The 27,265-nt window shown below is 36.7% G+C and overlaps 1 protein-coding gene across 1 annotated transcript in view; it reads left to right on the top strand.

The window, feature by feature from the left end:
- PRKN (parkin RBR E3 ubiquitin protein ligase) overlaps positions 1-27,265 on the top strand; it is a 780,164-nt gene that overhangs the window by 350,738 nt on the left and 402,161 nt on the right. The window contains exon 5 of the mRNA XM_087774081.1: positions 14,041-14,124. Within this exon, the coding sequence (XP_087630207.1) occupies positions 14,041-14,124 (84 nt within the window). The remainder of the gene's footprint in view (positions 1-14,040; positions 14,125-27,265) is intronic.

The following is a 27,265-nucleotide window of genomic DNA, read 5'->3' on the forward strand; positions in this document are numbered from 1 at the left end:
TTTGTTGTCACAGTTTACACTGAGCCCATAAGCAAGGAAAACAACATCGGTGATAGTTAGAATGTTGGTCTTGCATTATAAAATGCTAAACATTTAAATAATATCTGTTCTCTTTCCCTGTGATGAAAGAAACAGATACTAAAAGAGATTGTGATAAGAGAAAAAGGAGACTCTGTCTTTGGAATAACATATAATAAGATCTGTGGAAATGCAGATTAGTTTGCAATGACTGTCAAGCCAAAGTAGAAGTACCCTGATTTTATGTCTGAGGGCCTGCTCATTTCTAAAACTAAGAAATTATTAGCATACTCTGTTTACAAGTGGTCTTAGCCTGAAATGGGTTCAATAATTTGAATGCGAGTTGTAACTTCCATAAATGAAATACAGATATCATGTACAAAACTAAAATTTTTCACTCGCACTGTTCAGAATTCAGTGGAAATCTGAAGTTTACCATGAAATTAAATTGTATTTTATGTAGCTTCTAGATGATCTATCTTGACTTATGCATTTCAAAATATCTTAATAGCAGTCACCTTTTAAAGTAACCTATTTCTTTACATTCTAGTGCTTGTGAGGTGACTTCAGACGTACCGTCTGTGACTAAAGAGGTACTCATTTTATACCAGAGTATCTCACTCTGCTGTATGGAAGGAAACCAAAAGCTAAATCTAGGAAAGCACTGATGAGCCTGAAACAGGGTGGGTGCAGAATGGAGTTATCCAAGCCATGCCTTACTCAGTTGCCTTTTAAAACTTGCAGGTGTCTGTCTTTTCAGAAAACTGGAGCACAGGGAAATTCAATGCTTATGCCTAAAATTCCTCTTACTTAAGCAAATCAGCTCTTAGAATTAAATGAATGATTCAGAGAAGGTATAAAGAAATGAGGCATTTCTCCAACTTAATCTCCTTCAAAACCTAATCCAGTAAGACCTTCACAGGGATCACCTTGTATGCACAAAAAAGATTGGGTTGTTACAAAATTCAGGTGGTAGAGGCACCCCTTGCCTTTATGCAGGGGCCTTCTCGAGAGCTTCTGTCAGAAAATGCCTCTTTAGCCTGAGCTGGTTCACCTTTTCTGTGGTTTAGGTGAAAAACATAAAGATTGACTTGAGGCATTTTCCAGTTGTGCCAGTATGTAGAAAATAATTCAAGAACAATTCAAAATAATTCAAGATTCATGCAAACAGAGGGGGAGAGAAAGATATGAAAAAAAGGTTGAGCTGCAGTCTTTAAAGCACTGCTTTAGGAGAAGAAAACATCTGGGAATTTGATACTACATTAGAGAATATACCTCTGTGTTATTAAATAGTGTTATTCAGTGGCTGTTCTGGATCAGGTTTAACTCCTCCCCGTACATGCAGTACCTTGACGGCAAAGGCAGGATCTTGAACTTGGCTCTTACATCAGATTTCTAGAGGTCAGACCTCTTAATTTACTGGAGATATCTACAGACAGTTTTTTTTTTTAATTAATGCTTGTGTACTTCAAGTGATTTAGCATAGGAGATCAGATTCAGATAAAATTCAGGTACCATAATCCAAAACAGGTTCTTAGCTGAGGGATTTTCTGCTGTGAGAAGAGGTCCTGTACTATCTATCATGCAACACTGGAGCAGCAGTTTTATTTCACAGGGATGAATGCTTGCTTGTCTTTATTTCCTGTTTCTTTTTTAGGTTTTTGACCCCTTTTCCTGCTTTTTCTTAATTTCTTCCTGGGCTGTCGTACTAGTTGCTGTCACTGGTATTTGCATGCTCAGATGTCTGAATGCCAGCCAGGGGTTCTGTGTGATGGATGGGATCTCTCATAAAGCTTTCGCTGACCTGCCTGGCACAGCCTTAATTCTTTAACAGTAGCTGTGTGCTTGTGTAGAATGCTTAAAGAATCATCTTTTCACTTTTTATGTGTATTAGCAGGATTGTGTTTGGGGAAAAAAAAAAAAAAAAGCAAACAAAAACCTAAAAACAATAACAAAAAAACCACCACGCTTGCAATATAACCTTAAATGAATCTCGGATAAATCTGAATAATCCACCTGATGCAGGGTTTCCTGTATTTCTGAATACTTAAAATAAAGATGCATTCATAGGTGAATGCTCTGGTGGCTATGTAAAATTTACGACAATTGGATCACTCGGGGGGGGGGGGAAAAGTAAGTAACATTGCCATCTTTGCTAGCCTTTGATATCCTATTACCTTTCCTTTGGAACATAGGAATATTGTTGCTGAAATTGGTATGGTTTTGTCTTTCAGGGTTTCTGATTACATGTAAAATCAAAAATTTACTATACAGCAGTCTATTTTCTACAGGTACTGTGGTGTGTAATCTTGATTTTACAGTTTTATATAACTGTAGCAACTGAAAAAATTGCTTGAACACTTTACGAAGTTAGTCTTGCTAGCGGCTGTTCTGCTTTAGACCTTTGTGTTGAGTAGTTAAGAAATTTGTTCTTGGAACACATCAGCATTTTTGCTATTTTTTTCCACTTTTTTCTTGTCTTGTTTGTTTATTCTTCTTCATGAATGTATCTAGCATGCTCAGAGTGTGCATTTTTCCACAGGAATGGGAGGGAGACCCTTCAGACAAAGTAAAAGCAGTGGAAATAAGGGCACAGTCAATGCTAGAACAGAGGGAAAGGGAATGGCAGGAACGTGTGGCTGAGGGCAGTATCCTCTCCATATGGATCTACCACAGCCTAAATAGTTGATCTGACTGTTGTCTCTGGACATGTCTACCGGTGACTTACAAAAGTGAATCAATGAGCTGATGGCTTCTCCAGGTATTGTCTATAACAGGAATGCTCTAGGTTCATCTCTCAGTCAAAAGATGTTTTAAAATCCTTGTCAAGGAAAAACATTTAAAATTGAATTATGTGACATGCAATTATCACACCTGAATTAAATTATTGCTGTGGAATATTCAGGAGGCTTGGATCTTTTTTCCATTTTACATCTTTGGTTTATTACCTTTGTTTAACTACAACTCAATTTAATTTGAATTGCAAGGTGTCTAATTAGCATTATTAGCAAAATGCTAATTGTAGTCCTTGGCTTGTATATTGGCCTATTTTAGATTTTGTATTTTAGTGTACTACTTTGTTTAGTTCGTATATTTCCCATGCAGGCATAGGTTATGACTCACTTGAATTGCAGGACTGGCCAGATCTTCTTATGAAGTTGCTTAAATATTTCTGTAGGACAAAACTTTTAGATTAAATTGTTTCATGTTCAACATGAAATTATAGCTGTATCTGGAAAAAAAAAAACCTTCACAAAGAAAATATATCTTCCACCTACCCTGTTCTGAAAGATTCTCCTTAAAGAAGGGAAAGTTCAGTGTAATCCCTGTTTATTGTGAGTTATAGAATCACCAGCATGTTTTCATACTGAATTTCAAATATGTTTAATGATTTTGAACCCTACCACCCAGTTATGGAGAGGTGAAAGACATGAGGATTTGCTACCAGATCCTGAAGGCGCTTCACATCCGAATGGCTGATGCTTCCCTGGAGCTCTCTGAGTTGAAGGGGTCGACTCCTTATGTGGTTAGGAATAGTTTATCCTTATGCTAATAACGTGGGGTTTTTTTGGTTTTTTTTTTTTTTTTTTTTTTTTTACTTGTGCCAAGTTTGTCAGGGCCCTGAGGGCACAGAACAGGTCTCTGAGCAGTCCTGCCCTACCAGCCCCTTTCCTTCCTCACCGAGCTGTAGTGGGGGCCCGGGGGGAGGCTGCCCTGTGTGGTGCAGGCCCTGGCGGTGCCTGGGGAAGGGGGGCTTTCCTGGGGCTGATCCTCACAGCCCGGAAAGTCCTGTGGGACGAAATCCATGCACTGCGGGCAGCTGCCATTTAGAAAAAAAAGCTGAGGTAAAAATTAAGTTTTAATTCACATTTAGTCAGTTTACAGTTTGTAACTGTGACTTGGGGGTGGAAAGACAGGAACAGAAGCAGTATTTTAGGTAGACTTTGAACATGGTCTTTGCACTTCCTGATTTCAGCCAAAAAGCCCTTAAAACATGGATGAATATTTTTAACGTAGAGAGTTGTAGCTCAGCCAGCTGTGAGTGTTCTTGCTCCTGTTGGGGTGTGCCGGGCTCAGCCCAGAAGAGGGACACATCTTCGAGGTTTTGATTTCTCCTGTCCCTTGATCCTTGGGCTCTCAGTGATCTGCCCGCCTCCCTTCAGGAAGACCCCTGAAAAGTCACCACAGCAGTAACAGCAACTGAAGCCAGATGGTCCTTGTTTGTTTATTTATTTATTTTTATTTATTCTGCTCCTGGATATACTGACCTGAATGGGATTTGCTGATGTTAACACCTGTAACTGTAGATAATTTTTTTGAATGCTATAATTTCAATGGACAGACTAGATACATGGCATGTTTAGAGAATTACAGGTATTTTCTCCAGTTCTGTTTTCTTCTTTCAATCTTGAAAAAACATCTAATGTCATCCAGACAAAGAGTAATATATTTTGCATTTATAGATTAGAAATCATTAGTCTGACAGATTAGTTGAATGGCATTTGGTGGTTTGTTTTAGGAGACTCTGCATCCACTTCTTTCGTAGTTCTCTCTCTCTCTTTCAAGACTAATGTTTAACTACGTTCCTCTCAAACAGTCAAACAACAGCAGGACTTTTTCAGTTCAATTTCTCAGCTGCAGTTGTTGTATTTGAATTCCTTTTATTATCTTTTTGCTCCTTCTTTTATTCTTTTTTTTTGCTCCACCAAAAGGTGGGGAGGGCCCACCAAAATAACTGTCCAAAAGCACATTATGAATCAGTTTTTTGCTTATATTATATGAAAATTGTTTGTGCTGGCAACACAGTGCACATTATAGAATATTATTTATGAAGAGGTGACTCTGGAGACCTTTATCCTGGGTGTCTTTGTAGGAGTCTTCATTATTTAGTTGAGATCAGTGGGATTACTCTTGCAAATCCATGTCCTATAATACAATATGAAAGAAAAGACCAGAACTTTATTAAAAACATCTTATTTACAAGTTTTCTTTTTTTTTTTTTTAAAAAAAAACAAAGATACCTGTGATAAGAAAGAAAAAGTAATTATTTATAAAATAACATGGTGGAAATTATTTTTATTATACTTACCTGCATTTTCAGTCAGAGGTACGATTCTCTGATCTTTGATTTGAAATAACTAGCATGCAGGAAGTCTTTCTAATTGCACAACTGTGAGCAGTTCAGCAAATTGTCAGCTACTTCATTTTGGAAGAGTTATAACTATTGACATAAAACTGTCAATTTACTAATTAGGCTGGGCACTCTGAAAGGAAAATTTCATCTCGAAGATACCACTATAAATCAAACCAGTAGGTTTAATCCCACAAAGACTTAAAACATGTGATTAACTCTACTTTGGTATTATTTCTTATATGAATAAAGCTATCCATGTGCTTTATTGATTGCTCTAATGACCAAAGTCAATAATAACCAAAAGATTTCTTCTGATGGATTCTTTAATGTGCTGTGTAGACTAAGCAGTTAACTTCAGTTATTTAATTCCTATTCCACAAACTGCTTTAAAACTAGCCCCAAGACTAATTTAGTAGTCTTTTCTATACTGTGCTCCCTGCTGTATGGGAGATTCAGTGTCAAAGGTGGTCCATGGTCAATTGGTTAGTTTGTCCTGCAGTGAAGTGTGCAGCAGGAGACGCTCTCACTGCTACTCTGGTATGACATGCAGAGTCACGTCATTCACGGTAGCATTTATTAAAACGTGGGGTGTAGGAAAGAACTACTCCACTGTGATATTAAATAAATGACATATAAATGTATGTTATTAAATAAATTGCTTCTTACATCCATGTATCCTATCACCTGTGTCCTAGTAAATTGGTATCAGTCTTGGCAGAAATGTCAAAAAAAAAAAAAATAGTTTTGGAACAAAAATTACTATCTTGCTGCTAGAAGTGGCCTTTGCAGGTCTGTGTAAACTCTGGGTAAGTTTTAATTACCTCTGCCTTTGTGATAAGCTTTGTGGCTAAGCAGAGGATTTTGGTCATAAAGGTTGCCAATCTGGCAGTTTTTACCTCCAATCTATCATAATAAATTTTCAAGTATTGTAAATAAAACACCTGTAAAGGGCTAGCAAGCACTTCCTGGCTAAATCAGTAGTAATCTCTTTTATAAACTTTATTTGTACCTTCTCTCTCTGGTGACGGATGCTGTTAGGCTGTGCTTTGGGAATTTGAAGAAATGCATTTTGTGCTAAACTGGATACTGCTGTTTGTAGAGTTTTACTTGGGAACAAAATAATAATGTCTATATGATAATCTGAGCATTCAGTAGAAATCTAGCAAGTGTCTTATTTAAGTCTAGTTGTCTAGTTAATTAAGTCGTCTAGTTGTCTAGTCTAATAGTCTAGTTGTATTCATAATTGTCAAGATAAAGAATGCTGAAATACATATGGAGCTTTACATGAATGTTATGATTCAGATAGATTTATTTCTTCTGAATTGAAATGAGATCTCCAATCTCTGCTACTAGAAATGTGCCATATGAATCTTTTCTGCTGAGTCTAATTGGGTATCGCTCACGTAACAGCTAGATTTTTCTTAGTAAGTGCTTCAAAAGATGATCAGATTGCTCTCCTAAATTAAGCCTGTTAAGAACTTATAAAATGTGAATCGGTGTATCTAAAAGTCCTAATTTTTCACCTCCGCTACTGCACTAATAAAGTAGGATGAAAGCTTTTATTTGAATGTGTTATATCCATACTATGCTCAGACGAAATAATCTAGCATTCGGCAACGCCACTCTCATGACACGTGTAGAACGTGAAGCGCAAATCACGTTCTGGGTTAGGGATGCTGAGAAAAAGTACGAATGCACTGGTTTACCAATAGTAACATCGGGCTTAATCAATACCAATTTGTCTAGCCAAGAAAAAGCCCTGTTCTTTCTTCCTTTTCACAGACTCTAGACTTCACCCAGTCCCTAGGGGAGTTGTCACCTGCTGACCCTTCTCCAGCCTTACCCATCAGTTCTGAGACATTCATGAGCCTCCAGGATCTGACTATCTGTAGTTGTCTTGCAAGTCCCTTGCTCTGAAATATTATACAGGTAGCATAATAAGAATAAAAGTCTTGGAAGGTGCTAGATTTTACAGAAGCAGACAAGCCTTAGTCAGGTGGTGCTGAGGGAAGCAGCTCTGATTATTTAGTAAAAATGTCTATGCTGTTGTAGGAAAATGTGCATTCCCTTATAAAATTATTTTTCTAGGCTGAAGTGTTCGTATTCTGAAAGCGAGCTCAAACTTGCATTGAGAAGAGAAGAAGGAAAAAAACCAGCAAAAATATTGCATCGTCTCTGCTAAGATGGGTTAGGTTTGTGACAGTAGGTGGGATCTATTGCTGTTCATGTAATATTCATCACCTGTGTTAAGCTGTGTTTGCATATGCATGTTTACTGTCAGAATACATCTTGGTTCCTACTATGTCTGGGGGACAGAGTTGTCCGTGTGTACTAGCACTGGAAGCAGTGCATTGTGGTAGCTTGGTGTGGATACCTCTCTTAGAGTGGCAAAAAGGAACTAAATTTTCATTAAGTAATCCTACCATTTCAGGGAGCTTTTTTTTTGTCTTACTGCCTCAAGATGCTAAAATCATGCTGAGGGGTCACCATACAATGGTTAGCTCTTCAAATACTCTCATGTAGACAGGTCAATAGCCATCATTTTGCAGAGGAGCCTTGAGTGCTTGCATGGTTTGCATTAGATTTAGCACTTTTTCAGTGGCTTGTATGCTGATTTTTTTTTTTTTTTAAACCCTCTCGAGTACCTGAAATTATTTCTTACATTATTTTAAAAATCCTTCTGCATTAATACTTGTCCCTTGGTTGGGTCATTTGCTCAACATTTTAATGATTTATGTCTCTCATGTAGATATTAGCAGGTACAAAGATGTGTTTTAATGATATTCTGCTGCATATTGTTCACTGGGGGAGAATATAAAGCAGGGAAAATAAAAGCATTGGATACATGGATAGTTTCCAGCCTCTTAAATGATTCAAAGTCTTTGATGTATCACTGGTTTCTATTGCTGACCTCTGCTTCTGACCTTTCCCTGACTTCACAGGTCAACAGTTCTGTCAGCAGCTGCATTTTGAATAATTTGTCATCTGAGATCTCTAGATACTATTTCTGTTCTGAGAGAGATTTTTTTTTTTAAGTGGTCATTGACCAAAATTCAGTTATGGTTCTACAAGACAAAACCAGATCTTGTCTACTGGATGGAAAGTACACTGAGAGTAGAGCGTACTGCCCACTGTACTGGGCACCAGTACAATATACTGGTGGAATGTACGCAGATTTCCAGTACTTCCCTCATACTCTGAAAAAACACTTCAGTCCTCCCTGTTCTTCATATGCTGCATAGGAGCTTCAGTTCAAATTTAATATGCCGTTTGCCAACTTTTTTCCCTGTCTTCCCCCTCAAAAAGGGAAGAAACTGCCATATACCCAAAGCATAAAAATTGCTATACCTGGTTATCTGGAAAATATTCGACTATGTTTGACATTACTTTTTTTCCGTTCAGTGATATACTGGTGTTCTTTCTATTTCTTTATTCTGTCATTTTGCCATTTATACACCGGAAGAGTGCTCTCTGATACATCCATTTTAATGCATAGCTTTCTCTGAGCCATTTGGCTGTGTACAACAGGGGCAGTTGCTTTAATCTTGCAATCAGAAGGCTTTGTTCTTCTCACAGTGTGTTCTTGATTAATGCAAACTAATAATTACAAACACTACAGCATGCAGTGTTACAACACCGCAAGTGATTGGCTGGCCTGCACTTTGACAGGCTTTTCTTAGACTCAAGAAAGAATGCTACAAAAATTGCATTTCAAAGTGTTTATCTCACCAGAATTCCTAATTTTATTTTGACGCAATTATAGCAATGACATTTAGTAGCGCTGTCGCTAAAGAAACATTAACATTTTGAATACACGGTGTGTTTCAAGGACAAATGTCTTTTTTGCTATTTTTTTTTAAGGTGGAAAACTAAAATTCTCAAGCACGCTAAATCTTTTAGAAGTGTATTACGTTATCATTAATAATGAAATATAACCCTGAAGAGTGCCAAGTGCAGCTGTGGAAAGGAGATTTTCCCCTTCTTATAAATTTGGAAAGTGAGGCGTAGAATTTTGTAGGGTTTTTTTGTTTGGTTGGGGTTTATTTTTTGTTACCCTTCCCCCTGCCCCAGACAGGCACAAACCCAAGATATTCTGCCAATCCATCTTGGACTTCTCTGCTGGATTAATTTGTCCCTTAAGAACTTGACCTAACTCTTGCTAGAATAAAGAGAAAATGCTGTTGACTTAAAGCTGGGCCTGGTTAATGTTATCAAAAGGGTTAAATGCCTCTGACTTTCTTAGGCGCGTTATATGCATCGTAAGAGTTAATGTAAACATCATAAGAGTTAATATGAAGAAGTGTTGGATAGGGTGTTTTTTTATGAAGGAGAAAATAGGAAGTTGTTAGCTACAGTGTGAGTGAACAGCTGAGTAGTGTGGGACTGTGCTACTAGTTCTCTGTGTATGTGCTTTTAGGATGCCTTAAGTGGAATATGACATATTCTTATTTCAGAGAGCTGCTTCATGTGAAAAGTACTCTTGTGTGCATGAGAAATGTTGTGAGGAAACTATTGCAGAGAGTGAGAGCACTGTAAGTTCACACCGTGCCATATAGCACACTAGCTTTCCCTCATACGTAAAACCTTAAAAGGTAACCACAAAACTCATACAATTGTTGTTACTGTTAATAAGTAAAAAGATATTGCCATATTAAGCATACTTGGACCTGATCCAGTGCTAGTAGTAGTAGCTGAATTCTAACTAACAGTAGTCAGTATTGCATCAGTTCCTTTCTGTTCTGGTTTCTTTAAGGATGCTTTCTTGATTATATTTTGCAAATCAGCTGCTCATTTCTGCACTACTGTAAGACTGTGGCATAATCAATATAGTGATTTTTATGCATTTTAAACATGCACTTTTCTAGAATCTCACTCAACCTTATAAATAGTCTTATGCATGTTCTCTTTCTCACTTAAGAATTACTATGCCTTCTTACGTTTTTGTGATTATGGACCTAGACCAGCAGACTACTGAATACTTGCGAAGTTTTCTCCTGAAATAACTTTAGTGAAGTTAAAGGATTAATTCCTCTAAAAAGTTTAGCTTGAAATATTTTCTTCTTATGAAATCAAGATAATTAGTACCAGAGCTGGTAACATATACCTGTGGAACTGCTTCTATGGAAATGTTTGAAATTATCTTATTGTGTAGCAATCTTGTGACTCTATTTTTGTGTGTGCACTAGCATAGCATCGTTAACTTTGAGAGTCTCGTATTAATCATGCAGGGATGAAGTAACAGGAAGATTTACTGTTGATGTTATTATCAGGATCAGGAGAAAGTGGTTGTGTGGGGGGTTTGGGTGGGTTTTGTTGGGTGTGTTTGGGGTTTTAGGTTTTTTTTAATGAGTGTTCCTCCCTGCCCCCAAATTTTATAAAGCACATTTACTTATTATTTCTCACTCTTACGTTAGAGTATCGTTTTCCCGAGTGTAAATTATGTAAGAATTATCTGAAGATATACAAACCTACTGAATTCCTCTAAACTGGAAAAATAAATGTTCTGATAAATGTATACTAACAAATTTGAATATGAAAGAAGAGGGATAGGTGTTAAATAAGACTATCAAGTTAACATGTTCTTGTCTTTAACAAGTCAGTGAGTTACACAGAGTCCCTATAAAGTGAAATTCTAGGCCTGAAGAGGGAAAAAATATAAGATTCCCATTAACAGCCACTTGACCAAATGATGATAGGCGGTCTGCCGTGCTGGGGAAAATCAAAAGCTTGAAAGTGTAGGAAAAATTATGATCATGGGATATTTAAATTGCTTTCATGTAAATTAGGTAATTATCATGTCAAACCATGATCCTGAGAGTAAACTTTTAGATACTGTGAGGTTGTGTTATGGAAAAGTTGATCAAAGAACCTGCAAGCGAAGGTAATGCAGAGGACCTGGTTTATAATGTTATTAACAAAGACCTATTCTTTAATAATGACTAATATATTTACGTTCAGTAACTTCCCAAAATCTGAGAAAGACACAAGTATTGTGCTTAACTTTAAAAAAGAGAAGCTACATAAAAGTAAGGGTTCTTGTTGAGAAGAAGCTAGAACAGGCAGTTAAAAAGAGTTAAATCTTTGGAAGAGATGTCGAAATTACACTGGAATCAAAGATTATGTGCGCAGAAATTTGAGGACTGAACGGAAACTATCATGACAAAATTGGAGGGGGGGAAGAAGGCAGGTTATTAGAATCAAGGATGCATCTTTCAGAAAAATGATTAAAATGAATAATGAGAGAAACTAAAACAAAACAAAAACAGCAAACCAAAACAAATGCATAATTCTGACACCTTAAATATAAAAATGCAGTTAGGCAAGCAAAAAAAAAAAAGTTTATAACTTGCAAACAGCAGAAAAACTGTTACTGAATCCTTTTAAAATATAACAGGAGCAAAACCTGTACAAGTCCACTAGATGATTGTTATATAAAAGAAATACTTGGAGAGGATGTGGTATAGAGCTGGTTCATCCTTGGGAACAAACAGGTGTGTTCTAGTATGAAGGAACTTGGGAATTACCTACTAGAAGCCCCTCTGCAGACCTCAGGATGCATACTTCATCTTCTGGGGAAGTGGCAGATGGAATTCAATGTATGTTAATATTAAGTGATGTGCACTGGGAAAATAAACCCAAATTTTATGTATACGTGATGAATTTTGTTACATTCAGGAATGAAATCTAGGAGCTGTGATAGATTAGTTCACCAAAATGCTGCCTCAGTGCTTAATAACCATCAGCAAAGTAAATCACATTTTAATCATTATTTAGGAAAGAAATAAAGAACAAATTCAGAGATCACCTTCCCATTCACTTAGTCCAGCACATAAGTCAGTCATGTATATTTTGTGATGGTTCTCATATTCTAAAAAGACAGAGTAGAATTGGAAGAGCTACCCAGAGAGTAAAAAGTTGATCAAAGGTGAGGAATGGCAAGGTAGATTACTCTTCTTCCTGGAAAGTAAACTACTGTGAGAGGTATGCTAGAAATCTGCACAGTCTTTGATGGCATGGGGAAAAATAAATATATGGGGGGGGCATAGAATGAAACTTTCAACTATTGAGTTGAAAACAATTAAAAGGAGGCGGTTCTTTACACAACACCTGAAGGAGGCTCTGCTGTTCTTCCTGCAAAATCTCAAGAATGCTAAAGCTTCATAAGAGGTCAAAATTTACTGGAATAATTGATGGCAAACTTGATTTTTAAAATGTTTTAAATAACTAATTCAAGTTTGCGTTTTTTTTCCACAATTTCAAGTAAAGTATTATTACTTTATACTAACTCCACTATACCACAACTGTTTTTCTCCCAAAGAGTAAAATCTACCAGTAGTCACCCCTGTGTCTGCCTGCAATACAACTTACACGTGTTCAAGCTCTTTTTTTACCTGTCTTAAATGCTAGCACTTCAGCTATAACAGTAGAGAGCAGAGCTCAGCACAGACTAAGCTGTTTTACTCAACTTTTCAGATAGGCTGGATCAACCTTTTATAGTTAAGTTCCTGCTACTAAGTTAGTTAGTTCAAAGCTGTCTCAGCTGTGTCTGCACTATGCTGAAGAAATGCCTCATACAGAAGTAAAAAAGAGATGGATCTAGGTGTGGTACTGGATTACTTTGTAATCCGACTATGATTTAAGTAGGCACTAATTTCACTAATGCAGTTGAACCTCTTGACTGCTCTAATTTCTCTTTTGGGTGAAGTCTTCCTGTTATTCCCGACTAATGACACTATCCCAAACACTGAGTAATCCAAGTAGCAAATACTTTAATTATTGATACCTTCTTAATTGTTTGTTTCTGCTAATTATATGGATATCTGTAAGCTTAATATCTATTTCTTAGTTTAATTTTTATTGTCTACAAATTAAATATTAATTGTCGTGAGATTAATATTAAAAAAGACGACTTGCACTATGGTAATTTAAATTTTTTATGTGCTGGGAAATATTTTTATAAATGTTCATATATATGCCATATATATAAATATTCTTCTTTGGTAGAGCATCCTGTTAACCACATTATTTTGCAGTTGTGAAATATTAATTCTGATTTGTAATCTTTAAATTTACTGTGTTTTGTAGTACACTTGTAAATGAAAGGTTCATATTCAAAAAGTCATAGCAAAGTTTACTAAGGATTTTCTAATAATTTTCTTTCTGGGTTTTTATGTGGAGTGTTTTGGTTTTTGTTTTGTTTTTTTTTTTATTAACAATAACTGACTAATCTTGCAGCTAATATAAATGTCTAGGAATCTACTAACAATCCTTACTTCACATTTTCATTATGTTGTATTATAGTTAGGTAAAGGCTTTATCTGGTGACAAGAAGTCTAATTTGTTTACAGCAGGCATTATCAAAATTCACATTAGCAGCCCATGGAAACAAACAGATTTCAGTAAAGTTAGAGCCATTTAATACTTAAACAACAAAATAGAGAAAAGCTACTTAACCTAGCCTTTATGTTACACTCCAGTCTTTCTAACTGTGTGTTCTACTTCCAGCTGTTGTGTTTTTTCCCTTTTTCCCCTTAGTCAGCTGCAGCCCAAGGTGTAAATAGTGTTGAATCGGAATATAAGTCTTTGTAACTTTTTAAATAATAATAAAGTCAGTCCCTGTCTTAAACTGAGAAAACGTGCCTACTGTTTGACTCCTGTTCACAACACTGACCTCAGGATGGAGGGGCTGTATGTCCTGTCAGTGACTGAGCTTTACTGATGAATATTGTCATATAATCTGATTGGACTTTTTCAGTGTAAAGATGATAAAACTGTCTAGCTAAAGTCTGAAAGAAATGGGGGTAGGAAAAGAAGCAACAAAACCAACTTTTGTGTGTTTACTTATTAAGTGGATTAAAGCCTTTATATGCTTTGTGTTTATTTTGAAGGGCCCATCTTGCTGGGATGACGTGCTGATTCCCAACAGAATAAGAGGTGTTTGCCAGTCCCAAAGGTGCAATGGAAACATAGCGGTAAGATTTTGTCATGTTTCTCCAAGTACTGTGCAACTTATAAGAATAACTGCTTGTAGCAATTCTAACCATATTAAAACTGCAGAAATGAATGTAAACTGACATGTATGGTATACCTCAAAAGAGCTGTTCAGCATCAGATAATATGTCTCTGATGTTTAGCAAAAGGGAGGAACTTGGTCAGTTGCTGCTTGGAATGAAAGAGGAAATAATTTTATGTCATCTTGTTCCCTGAAGTAAAACTCTTAGATATTCAAGTATGCATATTTAAATACAGGATGTAATACTTAAAGTAAGCTTTGGCATAAACGTTTATAATTATTGTGTATATATCAGTGCCCTGAAAGCTTCAAATTTCTGTGTCATCTTGCATATCAGATCTTTCATATCAGATTTTCAGGCTCTGTCCACAGAAGCAGATTCTTCACACTGATTACTTTACAATCTGTTCTCCCACATGCTCATCATTATTGTTTACTTTAAGCGTTTCTCAGTGACAACAATGAAAAGCCTGAGTAAGAAGCAGCATAGACATCTCAAATTCTTAATGAAGATTTTTTCAAAATGTTATTTATATATACTTATATCTTTTCCTGTGTTAGATATTGTTCAATAATATTTAATACTAAAGATGTCTAAGGTACTTCCTCCTCAGGAAAAAGCTTAATTTGAGGCATTCATTCTGGACACAGCTTTTAAAGACAAACACAAAACTTTGTACGTGTGAAAGGATTCTATTCATCAAAGATTTGCAGATTGGGACAACGCGAGTGCCTTTTTTCAGAGGCACTCTCCTGCTCTGGTGCAGTCTTCTCTTTGTTTTCCCTAACAAGACAGTTCTGAAGTGGTGTGTCCATGTGGTTCCATAGGTGTCTCCTGCTTGGCCGCAGATGGTGTCAGGAAATATTTTATCTCACTTCGGACACCAAACAGTTCTTTTAACAGCATGGGATTTATGGCTGTCTCCTTGCACAGCCAACAGAAACTGAGGTCTTGCAGCTTTTGGGCTTCTGCTTCTCAGTGTGCTCCTTGTAGTAGTGGCTCAACCACTCTCTTGAAAGTGGCAGATATTAGACGTTCATGTGCTATTCTCTCAGCAGTACTGAGCTCTGTTAGGTGTGTAAAAGAAAGCACCGCTTTGCGTCTGGGCAGATTGGCTGTAGTCTGCCTGTTGTTATCCTTGTACTCCAGTTGTAAGAGGGTTGACTGCCTGACTTCCCTTTTGCTACCTGTTTGTTGTCATTGTGCCACTACTGTCACTGGAGAGAAATCCTTCCCTTCTTTCTTTAAAGATGACACAGGAAAATGAAGAAGCTAAAACTTGCTTTTGACAAGGACAGGAGTCTCCTTGGCAGGTATCTGGCTTGAGCCCTTATGTACACAAGAACGTGATCAAGATTCTCAGTCTTGTTACCTATTGGGACTCCCACAACATATCTGACTGACCTGCAGCTACAAACTTACAGCTTTTGTTATCCAGTCTGTCTGTGAAAAAGGTGCTGAAATAATGCTGCTTTTTGGCAACCCTGCCTCCTGAGCTACAAACCGTTCCCTCATTGAATCAATTTTTTTTTTTTTTAAGCAGAAAATGGAGCGACATACCACCCTGGCTTTGTGGGGGAAAAAAAGCACTGACCATAAAACTAAAATCTTAACTGGCTAATGCTGTGCCAAACAACCAGTACCCAGTCACCTAAGTCCCATGACTCCAGTTGCTGTCAATGTCTGTGGCAAGTTGCATACTTAGAAGAGCCAAGGATCAATGTTATCTTTCAGTAAGGTACCAGTGAAAAAAATCAGGAGATACCCTATTTCAGGCAGACATGTTGCAAAAGCAGCTTCAGACCACCCGATCTACAGACATGAGGCTGTTATCAGAGAAATGTGCTCTTCATTTATTTCTAATTTGAAACATTTTCCCTTTTCTACCAGCTACAAACTACTCTGTTCAATGGGGTTAGAACCTAACCAGACTGGGATGCAAGAACAATCCTCCTTTTTATGATCTTGAACAAGAATTGCCAGCAATATTGATCTAGTCAAGAAAAATTAAGTTGTTAAAAAATTTAGTCAGATTCACTTATCTACCTATCCGGTAGGTAGCCCTGCACCAGATCTTTGAATAAGTGACTTGCTGAGGTCCTCTAGTGCTTGAAAGGCATCCTTCTTGTGTTTTGGGGTGGGGGGTTTTTCAGCCTCAATCACTGTGAAAACACATCTTTGCTTCCTGGGAAATCTTCTAGTCCAAAGGCTTAAATCACTGAGCCTTTTGTTTTGTGTCTTGCCCAGAATCCGAAACAATAGAGATCCTACAGTTCTGCCTTCAGGGATTTGTCATTCCTTCCTGCTCTGGTAAAGCAGTCTAACTGTCTGTACTGTGCCTATTCCCAGAACTTTTCCTATCTGAAGTCATAGTGACTTGATGTCATGCATTTGTTCCCAAATCCCACGTGTACTGCAGATATAAAACCTCTTGCTGATTCCTGAGGTGACCTGCAGCCAGATGGTTAAACCCCACCACAAAAGCAAAGCAAGACAGTAGCTAACTCACCTGGTCTAGACCACTTGCATCCCTTTGCCAACATCATCTTTGTGCTATCATCAGGAGGTAGAATTAACTGTCTGCAGTAGTTGGGGACTTTTTCCATTACGTGTGAAGTCTGGCTTTTTTTTTTTTTCTTTACAATAGGCCAACATCTTCAGCAGAGGTTTTTGGCTTCTTAATTATGAACTTCATGCTTGTGTGACTTTCATGAATGTATCATGTCCTTGGAAAAGAGAAAAAATAACCTTAACTGATTCACAAGTTGCAACCTCTAAGCTCTTCTTGGCTGTTACAATCTTTGGGAGATTAAGTCACATTTTATGATTAAGTATTCATTTTTGCATAGTCATGACAAAGTTTGTGCAATTATATTTTCTCTGTCTTAAATAGCTCCACAGTGTACATGCTTCTTTACAACAATGGGTAATGAAGAAGCTTTGAGACTGTTAGTTGTCAGTTATCAACAAATTGCAACTACTGCTGTTTACGCAAAGAAAAAAAGATTCCTCCTGTATCTCTCCCCCAAGACATAAATGTTTTGCTTAAAAACTGTTTTTCGTTGGTTTCCACTTCTTATAAACACCAGTTCGCAACATGCCTTCAAGAGGCAATGTGTTTTTTCCTGAAATACTAATTTGTATGTATTCTGATATAAAATTAGTCTCTTGCCAGAAATTAGACTTTAATTCTTCTGGTTGCAAATATGAAAATAGAGTAATTAACAATATCAGAAAGCAATAGAAATCAAATTTCAATTTACTTAAATAAAATTTATGAATGATTGCCAAAAGATATAATGAATATCTTAATGATAAATGCCCTGTGATTTATATGTGTTCCAGTGTGCTCACAAATATGAAATGCACCTGATTATTTTTTGTGGATTTACTCAACACAAACTAAACTGAATTTAAATTTTGGTGTGATCTGCTCTGTGATTTATTTGTGATTCCTACTACTTTTGAGCTTGGAGTGAAAAACAAAGTGAGTATATTTGTTATAGTCCATAATTATGAGCAAAAGAAATGAAAGAGAAATAAATATAAATATTGCAACTGTAAAATCTTAAGATATGACTGCTGACTGAGAAACTGAAGAACCTGGAACACTGGATATCAGTCCCTTGTGCTGCCTGGGGGAACTTTCCCACAGTTTCTCTTCGTGTTCATTTCAATTATAGGCTGTTACCCCATAGCCTGGGGTAACAGGCTCTTGAGAAGTTGTGCGCTCTATCCAGAAATACAAAAGCTTACAAAGACAGGTGAAAATGAGGTCTAAACAGAGAATATGCATTTTGAAAAGGTAATAAGGAGTGTTTCTTCCAGAGATTTAATGTTGGAATATGTTATGAAACAAAATGAATAATCTAGTGTTTTGAGAAATAGTGAACAAAATACACAGAGTATCCAAAGCAGAGCTCAATGTTTTTTTTCACATTAATTACAGTCTATCAGAAATAATACATTCACTCTGAACTTCTACAGCTCCAAAAGGATGAAGTTGGTGTGGACACTTATGTTAGTGCAATTGTGGAACACTCAAATCGCTTTTATAACAAACTTCAAGCATATTAATTAGAAAATGGAAAAGTTTACTTAGGTGATTGGCACATTTTAAATGAGGATCAAATTGGAGTGTTTCAAGCTGTTTTGCAAACCAGGACCATTCACTAAATGAGGTGGAACCTTGCACTTCCGGCGGCTGTCTCAAAACACTTTCAGCCAGAAGCTCTGTATGTAGCTGTGCATGTAGGCACTTATTCTAGAGAAATGATTGAATGCACCAGCAGTACTCCAGGCTCTTGCTTTTCAGATGTACTTGTTTGCTTTTCTTTCTGAGTTCTTTTTCTTGTCATTCTCTGTATTTGTTGAAAAGGGCAACCCAAAGGGTATGGAAACAGTCGTGATTCTCTGAAATTCCAGATACTGCGCTCTCATGAGCGTAATTTAGTTACAGCTTGAACTGTTGTTTTGGGTTTTTTTGTTTTTTTTTTTTTTTTGTTGTTGTTGCTTAGCTAGTTAGGCAAAGGTTGCTTTGTTCAATGCAGAGCAGCACTGTAGTTCAAGTTTCGCAGACCCATAAAAGTGTATGAAGGCTTTACTAACAGGTGAGAGTTGAGGTTAATTAGTAAGTGATTTACGAACTGCTCTTTATATCATGAAGAAATCTCATCTGTACCTCTGAGGTCCTTCTTTTGTTGTGCCTAAACGTTATCAGAAAGCTTGGTGTAGACAGAGGGAGATGAAATCTTGTTCTGTAGATGAAAGCCATTTCTTCCCTCCTATAGGAATGTACTTCTAGTTTCAGTTTCACAAAATGGTGAAGAACTGAAGTATTGGTTTCTCGTTATTGACCTCTTTTTTTATTTATTATTTTTATTTATTTAATTTTGAAAGAATAGGATTCATTAAAGGAGGAAACAGTTAGCTCTCCATTTCTGTCAGCCAGGGTATTCTTAGACTAGAAACATTTCCAAACAGCTCCATAACCAAAGAGCAAAGATTACTGCCTTGTCTTGCGAACATGCTTCTTTTCTCCTTCTTTAAAAAGACAGAAATGAACTTTTTTTTTTTTATGAACCCAGTTCTGTTTAGTGCAAAGGTGATCTAGTGGTGTATTTGAAGTAATGATTCAGAGTTTTCCAGTATTTCTTTAATATTTGTAAGACTTTTAAATAATCTTAGAACTGTTTTGTATAATTACTTTGTCTAAAACAATCACTCAATCATGATAGTGAGATCACAGTAAATTTTCCAAGATAAAAAGCTTTGCAAAATATAGTATCAGTGATGCAGAATTTATATTAAGTAGAATGTACCATACCACAGAGTCAAAATTAAAGTGCTGCTTTTCTCAGAGAATTATAAATAATCAGTTCCAGTAACTCAGGGTAATGGACAGAAGCAAGCTATTTCTCAAGCAATTGCAAGCTTGAGTGAGTGCTATCAGAGCTATCTTGGGTTGGGGTTTTGTTTTCAGTGTAATAGTAATAACAGGAACATATGCTTTCTGCTGAATAAATACAGTCATTGCATGTAGTTGAACAAAAATTATAGATATTGTACTTCAAATGAAATTTTAGCTGCTATCCTGTTGAGGGTCTGGTATTTATTCCTTTTTCTGAGGGAGGGGAAAGGTATTTTTCACATGTTTTTTGTGGATTCAGGTTTGTCCTTACAAGCAATCTGAATACATTTGTTACTGAACTCTTTATTCAGTCAGTAAATACCTTTCTTTATTCAAATAAAATATTACTGAAGAGGTGTTCTTATTAAGCTCAAACTTCTACAGTTCTCTAAAATACCTACAGAACATCTTCTGCTTATCATCCAGTGAAGTGAATTTCTGATTGTGAAGAGGAGGACTTTTCTACTTCTGCATATAAAAATGCTCTTGCATTTTCTTTCTTTTCATAGGCTCATGCTATTCAAAAGTCCTCAAGAGCCACAGAAATAATATGGCTCTTTTCATAGGTAGGCAGAGCTGTAACACTACTGTAAACCACTGAAGTGGTGATTTCATAGGAATCGACTCCACATCAGTCCCATACTCAAGTGAATGTGCATCAGTTTCTGAAAGACATTGCTGTGTCTCCAAGGCAAAATACAGGGCAAACTTTTGAAATTCAGAAACCTGTGGAAAAAGCATTGATGTTCTGTATGTGTTCTTGAGATTCTCACTTGATGTGCAGAAAGAGTGGCTGTAGACTTTAAAATCTCAGAAACAATAATGGAAGGGTTAAACAGGATTATAGGTCAGATATGGTTTAAGCCATTGTGAACAAGGAAACATGAAAATTATTTTAATGAAAATATAAATGTACTTCTATCCCAGTGTGGTATGTCTCACAACTGTTATCTTAAACTTTTTATTGCTGATGAAGACTGCATCAACTGTCCATCATCATGATAACTGAATAGCATTTTTTATATCTTCTCCAGTCTCCAAAACATGTTAGGTTTCAGTAAAGTGTTTCTACAAGAAGCAACAGGACTTCTGTGAACTTATAGAAGCATCTTTAAGTACTGGGTTTCCTTTAATATCAGTATATCCTTCTAATCAAGCTCTATACCAGTCTCCTGTGTCCAGAGCAAAGACTTATTTTCCAGTTTGGTCACTTATCTATTTTTATTCCATTTTTTTGAAGTGATTGGTGTACGGTCATTATACATGGTTTCAAACAGTCACACTCCACTATACAGTAGCATCAGTGTTCCAGTGTGTGTTTGGGACAACGAGTTTGCAATAGGAAGCATGTTACGGTTTTTCATGATGTAATTTCTCTTGTTATTTTTCCACATTACTCCTGTGTGATATGAATTTTGCAATTTTATTATACTGAAATTTTTGAAGATATGTCATGAATATTTGTCCTTCTCCTGCATGTTTACTGTCATTATGTTTAGCACTGAGGACAGCAATATTATGTAATCTTTTCATAGCTGGTCTGTCCCACAGGGAGCCTGTGCTCATCTGGAATAGGCTGGACTAAGAAATCAGGGGAATAGCGTTCAGCTTGGATGCTTTAAATATGCAGCTTACCAAATGCTTTTTCTTTCAAGCATCCAAAGCTGCTGTTCTCAAACCTCACTATTTGGATGAAACATGCTTCATTTTTTCATCTCATTTTGCTTTGATCAGCTCAGACCTCAGTTTCAGCTGAGAACAGAAATAAATTCTGTAGCAGTTAGAGTATGAAGAGTAAAGTAGTAAATTTAATGATGTTACAAAAATGTGAATACAGTAAACTAAAGAATTATCCTCTCATTATAGGAAGGCTCTGATACATTGCTATATTATTTATTCATTGTTCTTTGTTTACAATGGTGTCATTGGTTATTTGTGAAAGGAGCCAAGTCTCTGTCCTTGGAGCCATTAAAATATTTTCAATGTCATAATATTGCTATGAATAATTTTAAAAATTCTGAGATGTTTCTTAATATCAAGAAACCTCTTGAATTTGTTTATTTTATTTCATTGCTGTCCATGTTAGTTTGCCTTATGCATTAGAGATTAGTCCAGATATCACATGCTTTAAAAAAAAAAAAAATTCACAGTGAGTACAATGGAACAGGAGTGCTAATTAAAAATCTTGTACCACAACCTAATATCCATGAAGTAAGATTATGACAGCTTCTTTATCCAGAGTTGAGAAGAGAATTATTCAAATTTTAGACAAGACAAGTTTCAGAGTATTTTTCATTTACCAGAGACTCTGAGGCCATTGCTTTTACTATTTCGGCACTGTTATATTCTTTTATGCCAAGTGGTATGGCAAGTAAATCTAGTGCAAGTAAAAGGAATAAAGCATAAATGGAAGTTGAGTAACAAATAAACCAGACCCATCATTGTTGTTCTACTCCATCTTTCCTATTTTGTGATAGAGCCATGTTGCAGAAGGAGTGAGAATGCACTTCACTCATAAGAAAGAAGCAAAAAAAATAAACTTTATTGGTATAAACCAGTGAGTTAAAAAAGTTCAATGGTAAATGTGACAGTGGTTTAAGAAGATTTGATGGCAGGGTACACTTGATTATTTACTGCATAGAGGACAGGGTCAGACAAAACTGTGAAGGGGACCCTTCTGTGAGTCACAAGGTTCAGAGAGGACCTCATTGCTTTCTAAACTCCTTCTCAGAGAGGGGCCTAGGTATGGATGGATCCAATCCTAGTCCCAGACTTGGTGAATGGTTTATGTCTAAAGGATTATATATGCACAATCAATCCATTATATCACTTAGCTAAGATTTCAAAGTTTAGCGTGCTGTTAGACACTGAGGATCTGTTGCGGCAAGGAATTTCTCAGCCTTGAGGCATAACCTTGAAAGGCATAGGGGGCTCCCTCAAGGGGAGGTCCTGGCATGCATCCCGCCGCTGTGCAGGAGAGCGTAAAGGGCTCTTGGGCTGCTCACTATTTATGGGGGTAAGATGACTGACTCATAGTCATATTTAAATACCAGCTGCAGATGTTAGTTTCTTCCAAATTTGGCTTGAGTCAGACATTGACCAGCACTGTGGTTAGGTGGATGCATTGCCATAAATTAGTCCTTGGCTGTTGTGTTATCTGTCTCCCCTGAATCCACTTTGAGCTGGATGCATCCACCATGACCAGATGCATCCATCACAACTGCCACTGGTGGTTATCACCTGAGCAGGGTTATGGGAAAAGGTCAGGTGGGGGGAGAAGGGGAGCACACTGCCACAGGCCAGAGCTAACAAACAGGCAAACAATTTCAGAGAATTTTCCAGTTTAAACTCTCTTCCCTTCAGAAACCTACCCATTCACCAACTTAAAGATTAAAATGGCTTCATTTTAATCTCTAAGTTAAGTTGTCCTATTAAACACATCTAATGCTTTGGCTTGATTTATGCTTCCATGGTGAAGATGAGAATCAGTTTGAGTATCCTCAGTCAGGTTTCTCTTGCATAACATAGAAGCTTCTCAATTGTTTGTGAGAAGTGTCTTTAAGAGCCTAGCTAGTTAAGCAGAACAGTGGCCAAAGTCAATCCAACTTTTAAGTTTATAACTTCAGTTAATGTGTACACATTTCTTACACCAACTAGAATAACTTCAGAGCAGACATAGTACTGACTTTATCATTAATTTTATATCATAAATTAATCAAGTCAGTTACTTGACCCTAATTTCCCTAGAAAAACATAGGAATCCACATGCATGCCTGAAACAATCAACACCTTATATTAAGACAAATCTCGTGGTGGTGTTAAATGTCATCTTTAAGATGTTTGTGAGCCTTCTAATCAATCATAATAGCATATGTATCATTCTCATATCACATCTGTAATGATACAAATGCAAGCCTGTACACAATTGTTTTGAACTACTCCATTTTTAAGTTGTGAAGAATACAAGCAATTTTTTAGCATGCTTTGGCTTCGATCCTCCAAAAACTTTCATAGACATGTTAGCACTTGTTTTACCTTTTTTCCATATATTCCAATTTCTGTGTTTGTTTTATTTTTTTTCCCCTGTTATTTCCATGATGAACAGTTGTGTCCCAAAGCATAATTTTTTTTTTAAAGCAATCTGGTATGTGTGCTAGTATTAAAGGATCCTCTTTGGTCCCATGCAACTGTATGGGAACCCAGAACTGCTGAGATACAAAATATGAAGCCTTGAAAGATATGCTAAGGGAATCCTTTACACCACAGAAACTTTGAATTATTTAGTTGACATGAATGGGTGGGAAATAAGTGATCCATAGATATAAAAGCAGAAGGAACATTCTGATCATTTCACCTAACCTCCTGTATAACACAGGTTGTGATCCTTTCCTGAAGTAATAGATTTTTGAATGGGAACATATAATTCAGGAAAACATATGTCCCTGACTTAAAAAAGCCAGTGGTGAATCAAGCAAGCAAACAAACAAAAACCCCTTGACTTAGGTGTTTAACTACCTTGCCTGTTAAAAATGTGCTCTATTTCTATTACAAATTTTCTGTCCATCTTCAGCTTGTCTAGCTTCAGTTTCTGTCTACTGTTCTTTATTATCAAGAGCCCTCTGTTTCTTCATGTTGGTTTCCATAGACTAAAGTTCAGCTACACCTTATCCTTTCCTTGAATGTTCTGAGACGTAAGTAACAAAACCTTGTTTTCCAGTCCTTAATCATTTGCTCAGTTATCTGTTGCATTCTTACCAATTTTTGACATTTTTCATAAATTTCACGCATTGGAACCAGGCACAGTTCTAGCAGTGATGCTATCAGTGCCCACTACAGGGATGATACAGTCTGCTTACTTATGTTGATATCTAGCAGTTTTATTAGACAACTTAACCATAATGCCATTGTGAGGGTTCCAACTCAGCTGATCATCCACCAAAAACCTCAGTCACTTCAAACTGCTGCCTCGTTGAACAGAGTCCTTCCCCCTGCATGCATGGCCCTTACTTCTAAAGGTGTGACTTCATTTTTGGCTGGTTTAAAACCCATATTATGTTATGCGTGAGTGAGCTGTTTATGTGGCTTTGTCAGTGACTTTTTGTTATTTTCCACTCCCCCAGATTTTGTGCTATCTGAAAAATTTATGAGTAATTACTTTATGCTTTCTTCTAGATCATTAACAAATGTTTTGAATAGCATAGAACTAGGAGATGATCACTGCAAGACCACCTTGAAAAGCAGACATTTGATGATTCACTGTGGGGAAATTAGGTTTTGAAACATATCAGTTAAATCCATCTAACACTGATCTCATAGTGTTCTAGTTTCTTAATCAAAATGTCAGTGCCATATCAAATGCCACACACAAATCTGGGTAAGTTGCAACATTGCTATTACGTTGTTCCACTGAATTTGTAATCTCATAAAAATGTCAGGTTAGTTTGATAGGGTCTAGTTACCGTAAGTCCTTGTTGATTGACATTAATTACACATCCTTCTTTTATTAATCAAGCTATATATTAGCTATTCTATCCAAGGCTAGTGTTAGGCTTACATGCCTATAATTACCTAGATTACCTCATGTAAAGCTGCCCTAAACTATGGCATGGATGTGGTTCTGTTCCTGTAAAGCTCTCTATTTTAAAAAATCTCTAAACGTGAGTGTGTTTGTTTTGTTTTGCCGCCAGTGCATTTTCTAAGGAGGAGCGGAGAGGGGAAACAGCACTGAAAACAGCACTGTAGAACTTTAGAATAACCTGCAAAAGTGCTGTGATTATATTATGGTAACTTTTTCTAGGCCTTTAAATTAATGTCCTGAATAGCAATTACAGATTAAAAGTGCTTACTTCAAACACTTGATTAGCGAAGAAAGAAACAAGGCAGTTGACTTTTCTTAGTACTCAAAGAGCTTTAATATGTTTTGGAGTTCTTTGCATTGTAGTTACAAATTATTTCAACTCTACATTTCTTCTCAGTTACCTCTTTAGGAAACTATAATTAGTTTTCTTTTTTTTTTCTTTTTTTCCCAGATATTCTCAAAGTAACCTCATTCTGGAGTAGATCAATTTTTCCTTTATAAAGAAATTATGTTATTCCACTTCTTAGTGCAGAAAAATCAATGATAGGTAAAAACTGAATTATAAAGTAGAATTAATGCTATACAAGGACAAAAAAGCTACATAATTTATCTTGGAAAGAAAAGTAAAGCTTTTAAAATTAAGACCTATCCTCATTAAAAAAAAAAAAAATTAAAAAGTGAGCACTTATTCAGTCTTTCCCAGTGGAGAAATACAATATTTCCACAGTCTATTGGACATTTTTTATAGGCCACAAACTGTATCTGCATCAAAACCCACCACCAGCAAACATAACAAGTATGATTTAGAACAGTTTGTTATATAGTAACTGATTTTTTTCCTTTGACTGTTTTTTTAAGAAGCTTTTTTTAACTAGTGCCTTATTTTTGGCTCCATAAAAATCCTAAAACTGAGATCAAGCCAGGTCTTTGGATCTGTTCTTTAGTTTTCTTATCTCACCAACAGAGTAAAGAGTTGCTAATAGTTTTTGTGAGCTGGAATTACATAGACATTCTGGCAATCCCGGAGGAACTCATGCATTTGTACTCTGTGTTGAATGGTCTTGGGAAGTTTAGCTCATCTTGTGTGTATTGCTACCAGTATTTCTATTCACATGTGGGGAAATGTCACAACTTTGTAAAAGATCAAACAAAATATGCTGAAGATTTATAACGCTTTCTTCAAACAAATCCTTTGCTCTTTGATGTTCTTCTTAAGCTGTTAACGCTGCCACTGAAAGAAAAAAATGTAAAAAAAAATCCATTATTTTTTGAATCTGTGGTTCACTTCCAGAAAACCTTATCTGAAAACATGAGCAATTAAGCATGTTTTCAGAGAAATTTTTTTTCAGTGTTTTATTCTGTCTTAAATGAACAATTACTTTGCATGATTGTGCTCAGCTACTAGGACTTGCTCGTCCTTTAGAACGGCCTTTTAAAAATAAGCCGTTGTTTTGAATACAACTTCACCTCTCCTTCAATGACAGAGTTTTTAAAAAATTCTTCAGGTGGTGTAGGTGCTTCATCATTTGATGAGAGGCAGTTTCAGGTGAGTTGAAGATTTGTCCTGTAACAGGAATCAGTGAGAGTTTTGGCAAGACTGATACCTTAGATTAACAAGTCAACAGCTTTTCTTGAAATGTTGTGAAGCCCCTGGGTTCACTGAAAAAGCAGTTAATGTTTTTGTCATAGTTTAACCTGGCAGGCAGCTAAGCACCACACGTCCACTCTTGCTCCCCCGCTGGTGGGATGGGGGAAAGAATCAGAAGAGTAAAAGTGAGAAAAGTCGTGGGTTGAGATAAAGACAGCTTAATAGGTAAAGCAAAAGCCACGTACACAAGCAAAGCAAACCAAGGAATTCATTCCCTGCTTCCCATTGGCAGGCAGGTGTTCAGCCATCTCCAGGAAAGCAGGCGCCGTCACACATAACAGTTACTTGGGAAGACAAAACAGCATCACTCCAACTGTCCCTCTGTTCTTTCATCTTCCCCCAGCCTTATATGCTGAGCGTGGCATCATATGGTATGGGATAGCCCTTTGGTCAGTTGGGGTTATCTGTCCCAGCTGTGTCCCCTCCCAGCTTCTTGTGCACCCCCAGCCTACTCACTGGTGGG

The sequence above is a fragment of the Nipponia nippon genome, unplaced genomic scaffold (assembly GCF_047370975.1).
Source record: "Nipponia nippon isolate SJK-2023a ecotype South Korea unplaced genomic scaffold, ASM4737097v1 scaffold_4, whole genome shotgun sequence".
NCBI classification, from domain to species: Eukaryota; Metazoa; Chordata; class Aves; order Pelecaniformes; family Threskiornithidae; genus Nipponia; species Nipponia nippon.